Source organism: Strix aluco, chromosome 21, assembly GCF_031877795.1.
Source record: "Strix aluco isolate bStrAlu1 chromosome 21, bStrAlu1.hap1, whole genome shotgun sequence".
In the NCBI taxonomy this organism is placed as follows: domain Eukaryota; kingdom Metazoa; phylum Chordata; class Aves; order Strigiformes; family Strigidae; genus Strix; species Strix aluco.
In genome coordinates, this window is record NC_133951.1 from 10,685,350 (window position 1) to 10,698,312 (window position 12,963).

At 37.2% G+C, this 12,963-nt stretch overlaps 1 protein-coding gene across 12 annotated transcripts in view; it reads right to left on the reverse strand.

The window, feature by feature from the left end:
* The window catches only part of TEX2 (testis expressed 2), a 64,407-nt gene that overhangs the window by 7,877 nt on the left and 43,567 nt on the right, over positions 1-12,963 (reverse strand). For all 12 annotated transcript variants that reach the window (XM_074847257.1, XM_074847265.1, XM_074847263.1 and 9 more), the window contains 5 exons: positions 11,550-11,886; positions 10,128-10,375; positions 7,538-7,687; positions 6,030-6,129; positions 2,149-2,281 (listed from right to left, as the gene is read on the reverse strand). In XM_074847257.1, the coding sequence (XP_074703358.1) occupies positions 2,149-2,281; positions 6,030-6,129; positions 7,538-7,687; positions 10,128-10,375; positions 11,550-11,886 (968 nt within the window). The remainder of the gene's footprint in view (positions 1-2,148; positions 2,282-6,029; positions 6,130-7,537; positions 7,688-10,127; positions 10,376-11,549; positions 11,887-12,963) is intronic.

A 12,963-nucleotide genomic window follows, 5' to 3' on the forward strand; every position in this document is an offset into this window, starting at 1 on the left:
GGGGTAAGAAACTGCAGTAACTTTGGGTTAGCTTGCCTGCATTTGCCTAATTTCCGGTACGATAAAATTAATACAGTAGCAGGTTCTATAAAATTGGTAATTCAATAGTTTTCAACCCTTTTTGAGAGATGCATTTTCCTGAGAGTGCATTGCCTGACAGCATTATCAAACCGTGTAACAGCACGCTTCTATTTCAAAGTAACACAGCAGCAACGACAGAATGGACCGCAACACTGAACCGTTTGTCTTGCTTTACGCTGACAATATCCAACGACAATTAAAACTCAGTGCTGTTTCCTGCACCCTCCTCTTCCTGGATGAGTAGATTACTTTCTTACATGAGTTTGTGGCTACTGCATCTCAAGAGGCGGTTTGTTCTAGGCTCTTGAGGGATAGAAATGAGTGTAAGCAACCAACATGCCTCACTTACAATACGATTGTGGATGCAAGTGCGTGCAGAAGAGTTTGTTTTTTCACAGCAAACATCAACTGATAATTTAAAAAGCCAGTAAAATTAACTAACACAATGGAAAGCACAGATGAGAACCAAACTGTTCTATACTTCTCAGAGTCCTTAATTTTATTTGTTTGTTTATAATATCTATTGTATTTAAGGAAAAAGAAAACAACCACCAAGCAATCAAAAAACCCCCTCACTCAAATTAGAATACATTAGACTGCTCTTTATGTAAAGCTGGCATGTACCTGGCCCTGAGCATTTGAAACATCACAGCCTTGCCCAGGGAGCAATATGGTTAATGGTTATACCTTCAAGTAATTGGTTGCTTAGCTACAGACATTTACATTTGTGTTGCTGGAGGTCTATTGCTCAGCTAGAATCAAGCTGATTTTTAAATATGAAATCAATGCATTCACTAATTATTTCCAAGGCCATTCTTGCACTGGACAGATATAAAAATACACAAAGAAAATCCTGAAGGGATGGGGAAGAAAAGCAAGAATTGGATTTGTAGAGACATTTCCTCCTCTATGCCCCATTTTTTGGGTGGACAAGATTAAAGGGATTTTTTAAAAAAAAAAAAAAAAAAAATCACACCTAGCAATTATACTGATGCAAAATCAGAAATATTTATTTCAAGCAGTGACAACGAGAATCTAGGTCGACTTTAAATCCTCTGAATTTCTACCAGCATATGAGATCATTCAGCCATTAGTTTTTTCACATTTATTTTCTTGTCATGACTGCAGTGTAATATAGTGCTGCTATAAGTATTCCTTCAAGATATCTCAGAATAAATGGTTAGAGCTATGACATGAGTATACAAGTATCTGAATTCTGAAAGACCACGATATTTTACACATATCTAAACAAATGGTCAGATTTAGGGAATATTTTCTGGATTTGTTGGCAGTGGTTGTACACTAAATCAGAGACCACCTACTGTTCAGCGACTGCAGATTTCTTAAGTACAAAGAGAACACAGCACAAAGAGAATCAACATTCGGCTGAGAGGATGGATATTTGACAGGTGTCACTCACTGGGTTAATACAAATGGACAGATTGATAGAATTCAAACATCATAAAACTGACAGGGAAAGCACAAATACAAGTTAGGTAAGTTACAGTATTACAGTATGTGTTTTCTAATTAGTTCGTTTATAAGGCATTTCTCTTAGACATAGCAGGTAAACAGAAGTGGGATATGAAGAAAACTGGAGACTAAAGCAGGGGTGTGATTATTGCCATGATGCAATAAAGCTATTGAAAATGTCTTTACATAACAACTACAGCCCATTTACCTTCCACAGTTGTTTACTATTACATGGTTTACAGCTATAGCTGTATGTACCATAGTAGCACGTTACATGTATCCATCTCCACTATTCAAGTCTTACTAAGACCCCAAATCAAGCCTAAGACAAAACTGAATTTTAGTCACAGAATATTTTTAAATCCTACTAAAATATATAAAAATGATCGTACTACAAAAGCCTTTTATTAAGACAGTTATAAATGCTGTAATCAAACATTAATGTTGCACAGAAAGACCAAGTTCTATACTCACATGTATGCAACTTCCCAGCTCCTTTCAATCTTTTGCAGAGCCAGAGCTGCATATACGCAAGGAAAATTTCACTTTTCACTATGAAAGCTCTCGCTTGATTCTACCATTGTAATACCTTACCCTTCTTTGCCGATCTCTCCAACTTTAAGTGCTTCACCAAGCGGCTCTTTACCAAGTTTGGTCAAGTTCATCTTGGTCTCTAGGGTCATTAGAAAAGATCCATTATAGGACATTTCCAAATCAATCCAAAGTCCTAAAATTAACAACAAAAAGAGATGCCACTTTAAGAACAGGCACAATCACTTTATTTTAATGTCAAGCCAAAACTTGTTTAAAAGAGGTCTATATATCACACTTATTCCAAAGAGAAAAGCTACTTTTTCATCAACTGATTATGTCATCAATTCATAAATAATTAAAAGCTTAAAAAAAGTTTTCTGTTCACATTAAGCTTATGGAACAAACTTGCATGTTCAGATATAAATCAAAGCCACACTGAAAGACAGATCAGTGAGTACAGCTAATGATCTAAAAAAAGGAGTGTGATTTACACACACCTAAACTGCTCAAGAGATCTGAATCAAGATAAAGAAAACAGAATACAATCAGGGATTCACTTCAAAACTATTTACAGTACTGCTCCAAGCCAAACAGTAATGGGGACACTGCTATTACTTATGCTGTCCAAATGAAGCAAAACTTGAAATCCCAGAGCAGTATTACTCATCACACATCGCAACCTACAGTCTCTTTTGCTTTAGACCAATGGTGTATCGAAGAACTATGAAAAGGATCGCTCAGCAACTCAGCTATAGGCATTCTTCTTATGACTCACAGCAGAGTCATTGCTTAGAACAATTCTAGACGTGTGGTATTAAGTGAAATCCTATTGTCTGGGCAGACTATTTGCTTATTGTGATCACCAAAAGAATTGTCTTGGGAATAGCAAGATTAGCTCCTGCCTCTAAGTGACACCCTGCAGTCCCACTGATTAAAAAAAGCTGTAGGGTATTTGTGATCCAGAGATTAGAAATCAGATGCCACTAAGCACAGATTATGCATCTTCCTTTTCTAGATATCGCAGCTGCATACAATGTGCCCTACCAGTACCTGGCACATCAACCACTAATGCATTCTACTTTTATTTACTTATTCGGAAGCAATTGATGATAACTACTCTTTGGGTTTGATCGATCTAGAAAAGACACACTTCTTCACTTAAAGAACAACTGTTTTATTTTCTGCAAAAACATATCAGAAGAATGGCACTGTCCCCAATCCCACCTGTTTATATTAACAGAAATACACACAGCTCCCAAAGCCCAGGTCATTGATACACTATGAGATTACGTGTTGGAAGCAGTACTGAAGCAAAGCTGCTTCTTTACTAACCAAATTATTCCCTTCCATCATACAGTTTTTCTCATGCTGTTCTAAAACAGAACACAAGAACTCAAAGCTTATATAGATTTTTCCTCTTTACAGTAACGAAATAGCAGTAAGATCATCAGAAACAAGAATACAGCTAAACAGACCTTTTGGATAACCAATGAGTCAGCATGCTCCAAATGTCAATGTTGTTTTAACAGTAGATCAAATTAAGCAAAGGATGCCATTACCAAGAGGGAAAACTCCTTCTGGCCAGAAAACGTTCATGCGCATTTTTCCAGAGGGAAAAAGGGAGGTAGGGGAAGGAGAAGGGGGTGAAGAATTGGGCAGATGGTATGATTTATTCAGAGTTATCTGGTTCCCTAGCCTTGACAGAAGTACAGTAAATACTACACCATATGCTGCCACCCAAATAGGGCTGTATTAACAGAAACGAGATTTTTTTTTTTTCCTAACACTGTTAACAAATCCAGTTACTTAGAGGAACCATATAATAAAGTATTTTCCTCATAATCAAGCGCTGGTAAAAACATATGGCTGAAACAAAGCACATCACAATCAGTAACTGCATCTTAAAGCCTCATAAAAGGCTACCCCAAATGACTGTCTCAAACACTGAAAAAGAATTATTTTAAATCCTTTTAAAAAATTCTTTAAAATGTTTGTTCTAGATACTGGCATGAAGTTTTAGGATTATTTTTATTCCAAGTGTAGTTTATTCATAGGTCAATTTACCAAAATATACATTTACCCTTATGAAAATAAGCATTTCCAATTATTATCCCCTTATTTATGTCCTTTTAAGTACAATAGCAAAACAAGTTATTTCAGTAATTATTTACTGCAAGCTCTTAAAAAGTCAGATATTAAGAGCCCACATATCATTCAACAATATGAAAGAAGTGACAAGGATTACAAATTCTACCATAAATGTTTGCTTGACACAGTTTAACTGAACAAGAAACTGAAGGAGTTAATTGTTCTCGCTGCTGTTGTCGGCAATTAATTGAAGTCAAGTGTTCAGCAGACTCCTGAATCACCTCATGACTTAAAACTAGTCTTTGGTTACAACTAAAGTTGTGAGAACCCAGAAAGGAATTCAAAAAATGTTTAAATCTAGGCAAAGGGAAACACTCTGACAAGAACCCCAAAGCATAAGTTCGTTTAAAAAGAAACGACAAAACCACAAGCATCATACATGTAACAATTTTAGAAAGTTTTCACTTTTTCTGTAAATCAGAATAAAATTTCTACTGATGGTGAAGCCACTTTACTACTGGGAACACTGGAGAATGTCCTAAGTGCTGTGGAGAACCCGCTGTCCCACGCAGGAAGCGTACAATAAGAAGCAGCAACATGCTTTAATTCCCCAAATACTGATTGCACATGAGCTTACTCCATCTATTCCATTTTTATTTCTTTTAAAAGACAGTTTTCGTTCCTCATGCAACAAAACAATTTGCATGCTTTGTTTATAAAGCTCATGGAAAACATACTTCCAAGAAGTTGAAGGCAAAGTACACAGTGTTTCAGAGATAAGGCTTTTCCCCAAAGAGTTGCAAGTCTCAAGTGAGATAAGGGCAAACAATAGCATTTGGATACAACAGGCAGCATTAGCTAACATGTTATGCATGTCCAAGAGCATTTTAATAATTCCCCAAAGTCTGTTTTGTTCACACTTTTACGAGGGAAAGGTTAGAGCTTACTAATCTTGTCATGCTTTTAGTCAATAATTTGAGTTGCATAACATTTTTATTATTAGTGATAAAGTTTATTTATTTCCTCCTAAATTTCATGCATCTGGTATTCTTGCAAAGGTTAAGTTAAGAAACCCTTAATAAACTCAGAAACAATTTAAAATTAAAGACTGTTCTGACTACATGTCTTAGAAGAAAAATGGCATCTACCTCTCCTCATCATGTAGAACAAACATTTTTGAAGCTAAAAAACATTAACCCGAGTCTGTTTTCTTGTGAAACTACTCAAGCCATAGGAGTATTCTCAAATATACACTACATATGTGACCACGTGCAAGCCAGAAAAGAGAAAAAAAGAGTTCCGATTCATAAAGCAGCAATATGAAAGTCATTCAGATTATAAAAAAAAAAAATCTAATATTAAGGACATAAAATTATGTTGTATTTTGAAGTTTCTTTTCAAAGCAACCCTGTATTCTTGTTTTCTGAGTATTACAACTGTATTTTCTGAATCACAGTTTGCAGAACAGGGCAACTTTTCTTGAAGGGAGCCAAATCTGTTTTCTGCTACGGTACAGGATCAGATCTGTCTTGAGGAGATATGCATTGTTCTCTGTAGTCCATGACAGAGTATCAGGTACAGGTCTGCATTTCTGTTGCATGCAAATTTTAGTTTAGTTCAGTAACTATTTCCAGTGGAAAGGCACACTCATCTTTCCTATCCATAGAATTATGTTTATACCAAGCCTGATGCTACTACTATTGGAGAGAGAGCGTATCTCCTCAGAACAATCTCTCATTAAGCGTACCTTCCTCTGATTAAAACACTCACAAGACAAACAGATCAAAATTCTGTTCTACGCAGGTGCGAAGGCACGAACCTGGCAAAACCAGAAGAGGAAACATGTATTTTACCTCTGTGATCAACAGAAGGTTTGAAGGCTTGAAGGATCTTCGGCACTGCTATCCCCATATCAAGCTCAGTTAGAGTTAGCTCATTCATGAAGTACGGCAGCTGAAAGAACAGAATGTAAAAATCAAATCCTTGTTGTGGAAACTAAACATCATTGTTTCCTGAGAGAAGAAAGGTCTTAAACTTATGGAACTGATTGAGCTGAAAAGCCACCAGTGAAAGAACACAAATAGGATTAACACAGATTTCTTCCAATTCTAGGATTTCACAGTTATCAGTTTCAAAATAATATTTTAGGAAGAGATTCAGCATCGGAACTTGGAATGCTTTAAAAACTATGCTCAAGTTCAGATGCTGACCTTAAACTTTTAGCATGTTTTTTAGTCAAAACATGTAGCAAGCTCAAGAATGAAGTGTAAATCCTATTTTACTATGGATAAAAGACTTCTTTGGATTTTAAATTCAGTCATATATTTTAGATAGCTGCAGTTATATCAACATCTGAGCTATTTTTATCTTTAGCAAATTCTTTCATAGCACATTACCTTCTAAATCTATCATAATTTTAGTATAATAGAGGCACAGACTCACGATGCTTTAAGTATCTATTTACTGTAAGTATTTCTAATTGATAGAAATTCTATCTCCTGTGAACAGACAGTGCTTTAACCTATCAAAAATACATCCATTCCCCATTCCCAGTCTTTCCACTTAAACTGTTTCCAGTGAGATGTTTGGGTACCCTGCTGTCACAATTGGGGAAACAGCCAGGGCAGAATTAGGTTACTGCTTATTTCCCAAAGCACAAGCAACACCATCTCACAGCTGGTGCTGGCAGCTAAATTTCAGAGCTTTTGTCAGCAAGACTATCTCCCTTTGCCTTTAGGAACAGGCAAACTCCTCCCCAAACATCAGGAGCTAAACAGGCCTGTAATTAACTGCTGCTGTTCAGAAGAGTTACAGATGCAAAGGGAAGACCCAGAAGTCATTCAAAAGCACCACACCTCCCTCCACCCTTTGAGCTTATGCAGTTGATGCACAATTATATCCCATCACCTCACAGACAGTTCTTTCCCTGACTCACTCCCACTGACCTCTCCTGCAAGCGGTGTATGTCTGAAGTTAATAGGAACACATCAGAATTGTGGTTTCCTGATCTCCTCCATCTTAAAGGCAATCTACTATTTCCCAAAGCAGATTTTGTAATTTATAAGCAGTTCTATTTATCCCTAAAGTAAACACAATAATAGCTCTACTTTTTACTTAAAAACTTCACAAATACTTAATCCAGCTGTAGTTATTTTGAAACTGAAGCAGCAAAGTTACCATGTTGAGATCATACCAGGAAACAGATAGCAAAGCTGAACTGGAACTCTGTTATCACATTTATTTACTTGTCTTTTACATATAAGTGTGAAGTAAGTGTTTGTTCTACTGTTTTAAAACTCAAAGACTATGTGTTTGTTTTACTCCATAAGGAATGTGTAGTGCAAGTCTCCAGATTAGTTACCTTTATTTTGCTAAGTTTCATTTGGATCTTCTTTGACACTAGATCAGACCAATACTTTTCTCCTAAAAAATCCCAAAATATTCTTCCAAGCAAAGCATTAACCCAGGCCTCCTGTTCCTCCTCTTCAGCTTCCACATGGGCATCTGGTAACTGAAAGCACAGAGCAGGTTATTCAGCTCTATAAATTCTATAAACTAAAGTCAGAAAAGGCCTCATTTACACTAGGAAGTTCGGATTTATAGGCTGGGTTAGCTAAGAGCACCAAGTGCTCAGCACAGATAGCAGCTTCACAAGCAGATCAGCTGGCCTGACATGAGCTCGCTTGTCATCATCCTGACATGCAACAGAGTGAATGAGAGCACATAGATATAGCTTCATCTCTGGCAATGAAATGAGAAAGTTGTATGTAATTTAACCTCTGACAGAAAAAGCAGCTAAACCCAGAGTGGGCAGACTTAGAAATGTGTCTGCAGTAGAGACACTCTCTCTTCCCAACAGACTGGAACAGCAGCTACTCTACTCCTCTTCTGTTTTATCAAAAAATAGGAAAACAAGACCCAATCTCACATCTTTAAATTCAGTTCAGAAACATCACAAATAGATGATAAACAAATGCAGTACAGGGACACAAATTCTTCCTTCCAGTGTTTGTATATAGGATTCAGGAAACCATACTGTCCCTTCTGCTGCATTAAAGGTTTTATTTACAGTCCAAGAGGACTGTGTCTTGGTCTCATAATACTTGGAGATATATGTTCAGATGTTACATCACTGACTATAGACATTAAAGCAAAGGCAGCTGAATAATTCTGGGTGTGTACATGCTATCATGTATTTCATTAAAACCAGGAGGTTTCCACGAAGAAAAGACAACACACTTAACATCTCTCAACTGCCAGCAATGAAAGGAGAATTTGCCTTTCGTTAGTACAGGCAGAAATCCTGGAGCTGGCAGAAAAGCAGTGCTAAGAGGAGTCAAGTAAATGCTACAGTTTTGAACATAATTTCTTGGCAACAACCGCTCCCAATGGCTGCAGCCTCACGCAGGCAGAATTGCTGGGTTAGTAGCTTCTGCTGTGACGCAAGTTTCCTGACAGCACTCTTGATCTATTTATAGAATGACTTCTGACACGTGCCAGATTCAGCAGCGAATTCATCACTGCTTCAGGGGTTGTCAGGGGCTAGAATATCTTTTTTCCTGGGGGAACACAAGATGTGTTTATTCATACGCTATACCATGGCCTCCTACTCCTTACTGGACATTGCATGAAAGTCTGGCAACAAAGATGCATGACATGAATCACATCTTTTAAATGAATAGTGATTACACTTAACATTAAGGATCTATTTATTAACAGTGCTGTACTTAAAGTTCTGTTTTATTAAGAGTGATTCAAAAGCAGTCCAAGAGACCAAAGGATTAGTTGGAGCGCTAGACATTGTTTGCTATTACACAATACTCACATATCAGCCATTTAGTATTGCTTTTAAAGACATATAAAAAAATGGAAACCATACAATCCATCCATCCACGCCTTACGTCTTTTTGAGCAAGACTGTCCAAATCAAGCTGTAGTCTACGCAAGAGCCAATTCCGCTTCTGTCCCCCAGTCAACCCAAGCAGCAGGTATACTGCAGTAAAAACTGCCCCACTGTCATCAAAGCCACAGGCAGAGGACCATCAGATACATACTAAAGGCAAATCCTAACCCTGTTCACAGCAACAGGGCCAGGACATCCTTCTTGAGAAGAACCAAAGAGGATAAGCACTTTCTGAAACATGCAACAGAAAAACAGTTCTCAGGTCCAGGACAAAAAGCACTGCTTTATGTGGTCCAGAGAGCATGAGCAAAGCCAAATGTGGGGCTGAAAACAGATTTTGTAGTGTAATATCTTCACTGAAAAACTGCTACAAACAGCATCCAATTTATACTTGTGTAATATGACAATTCTGTCCCACTCAGGTGCTCAGATGCATTGAGGAAAGGTAGAAGGCCTTTAGCTCCCTACAGTCAGCAGAAAATGAATATCAATTTTACTACCAAGTACTAAAAATTCCACTTAAATCATTTCAACAAGCCAGGACCTCAAAAATATGCTTTTAATTCAATCTGCTTTAGAATATACACAGAAAAAGCTAACTTTTTACCACTATTGGAAAGGGAGGTTTCTGGAATTTTGGGGGTTTTTTTGTTTGTTTGTTTTAACCTTAAGATATAAGTTATTTTGGGACCAATGGTTTTTAGGACACACCTGTGCATTCCTAATGAAGAAAATCTACAGATATATTGCCTTCAGCTGTACAATCTTTTAGGTACAAGACGCTGCAAAGGTCAGAAGAACCACAGGTGTTCTTGGAAAATAAGAAATCAAACTAAACCAATGAAAAACTTGTATGTTATATTAAGAAGAAAGTGTGGTCAACAGGGAACTGGCAAGCGTGAAAAGCCACACTGACTTTATAAAAAGTTTAGGGCCAACCTGTAGTTGAAATTAATTTTTCTTTCTACATAACTGATTTTTAAAGTAGTAGTTAACAAGATAAAATATATCACCACCTCTGACGCATCTTTTGGGGGAAAAGTATTACCTTTTTCACAGCTGTAGGGCTGCTATCTGCACTGAGGACTGGACTACCCGAAGGGCTTTTCTTTTCATGTGGAACACACTTTGCCATATAAATACTGTAGTCCAGAAGCATTTTCTGCCGCACATTGCCAACCAGATCCTTGTGCTTGGGCTGGGATGCAATTTCTTCTGCACTTCCCTTGCTGCTGCTTCGGCTGTGAGTGAGAACTCCAGATTGACTATCGCTTCTACTGTGTGTTGGCAAGATCCCTAAATTAAAAGGAATAATACTGTTTAACTGAAAAGGAACCTGACAGTCAAGTAGCAGAGCGTATGATCAAACACTTAAAGGAACAAAATTAGCTTGCAGATATAATTTATTCCAAAAAAAAGACCATTCAGAGCAGTGCTTTCTCATTTTGAAGGGTAAATGTAAATTCCACTGCTGCGTGCTTAGGTGGTCCTAAACCCAAATTAGTCAATATTTGGTATGATTCAGCACTCAGTAGGATGTGAGACTGGAAAACTCACCTGATCAATAGCATATTTAAATATGGACACTCACATATGTATAACATATGGCAGAATTCCCCACAGCCCTGCTAGGGAATGCCTAAAATAAAAGTTGGGTGATTAAAATGTACCTATAACTGAACTTTTTTTTAAAAAATTTAATTATAGGCTGTTACAATTAAAAGGACTGTCAAAAGCATGTAACTATTAGAATTTTAATTAGCCATTAATTTTGCATTTGCATTTCAAGAAGTTATATGCCAGAAATAATGATGTTAACCAATTTTAAAAGCTTCTCTGAGAATACATAAAGACAGAAAAGCATGAGTCATTCAGATATAAAACTATATCAGAGGATGGTTCTAAATTAGCATGTCAAACATTTGATCAATACTGTAGATTAACATGTTTGTTGGTTTGGATATACATATATTAGCACAGGACTTTTTATTTAAACAGAAAAATATGTTTGCCTGTGACATTAACCCATGAGAAAGCTCTTTAGTCTTTACAGGAGACTGGAGTGGAAGGAAGGATGGAGGAGGAAGAATGACCAATAAGAAGTTTGAGTGTAATACTGCAAATATTGACATCAGTTACAACAGTATGGAGAGAAAAAGGATTGAACAATTCATCCTAACAAAAATTACAAGAGTTGTTACAGTCACTGAAAAATAGTGTATTCACATAAAACAGTCTAAAAATAGTAAGAATAGTTGAGGGCATATAGCCAAGTATATAGCCAAGAGGAAAAGGCAGGGCGGGAATGTGGGAATGAGAGGCCAAGATAAGGAGCAGAAGAGTGTCTTTAGTATTATTTGTCTGTAAAGATCACTATGGCTCCATAGTTGCTATAACTACCACTGAGAAAACACAACTTTGGTTTGTTTCTTCTAACAGACACTTTTACTAGAATACGAAATGTGAATACCTGGCTTGCTCCCACATAAACTGGATGGCTTCTTTGCTTCAGACTTCAGCTTGGATGCGAGGAGGAACCTTCTGAACCATTCCTCCTTCTCCCTACCTGTCCTTCCAAAGAGATAAAGCACTTGATCCTTTTGGCTAGTATACTTTGCTCCATCCTGAGGTTTCTTGGATTCTTCATTGTTCAAGTCCACTTTTTCAGTAGATAACTTTTCCTCTGTATTCTCTTTATCAGTCTGGGCCTTAGCCATAAAGTCATCCTGTCTAGCAAGTTCAATGCAAATAGGGTACTTCTTATTCCAAATCCGTTTTCGTGCCAGACTCTTAGGAACCAGGAAAATCTGAGGAATAAATGAAAGGGTTAAATTAATTTATTTTTCAGTTGTATCTTCTGTGTTTCTGTAGTCACATAGAGAACATATGAACACGAGAGATACAGATCCTGCACTGGATCTGCTGGGTTTAACTGACTCTTAATGTACAGCTGGTTGATGTCCAGCCCACTGCTGCCACTAGGTCTTTGGTGAGCCATAGCCTTGGGACTAAAACAAGGACCATTCAAGTAGTTTAGACTTCTACAATCATAGAAAAACTCAGTTTTCACTTAAAAGATCTTATTCTCATAGTTATGCAGAAAGAATAGAAAAAACAAGAACCTTATTTCTGTGACCACAGGGTAGGTAATGAGAATCTAAACTGAGTTTTGAAACTCAACTTCTTAGGCCTACCTCATGAAATTGAGTGTTTGAAGTTGGCCATACTCACATCAAGTGATTCTCACATCAAGTATGTAAGAATCAAGGAATAAAAGCAATTTTATTCCTTTATTTATAAATTATATTCTGAATTTGGTATATTCAGAGAGAACTGAGAAAACGCAAGTGATGAGAAGAGTAATAAGAGTTAAAAATTCTAATCTAGGGGCTGAGCTTACCCGTGTTCTCCAAAAACTGTGGGTACATACCTTGGAGAACAGCCATAATTTGCTTATTATACTCAGGGCACCCAGCACTTTTGCAACCAATCGGGGGTGGGAGGAGGGGGAAGTACTGGAAATTTTTCTAAAATACCATGGAGAACAATTGTCAGTCAAGTGCTCCTGTAGCATGTGACAGCTTTGCTTGTCTTCATTATGGGAAAACAAATCTGCAATAGGCAGGAATCTAAGTGTTTGCTTTATATTTTTCACCATATTCCTTTAACGGAAAGCAGAGCTGACAGCAAGCTCCTTTCCCTTATTGACTCAGGGAAACAAAGGGAAATTTTCCTCACTGTCGCCTTGGTCTCTCTCTCCCTCTAACTCTCACAGTCAATTGAAGCATAGTTTCCTCCTACATCTGTACTGCCAAGGCCTTCTATTGATGCAGCACATTAAAAAAATCCATTCTTTTAATCATGGGGTATTGATGTATTACTTA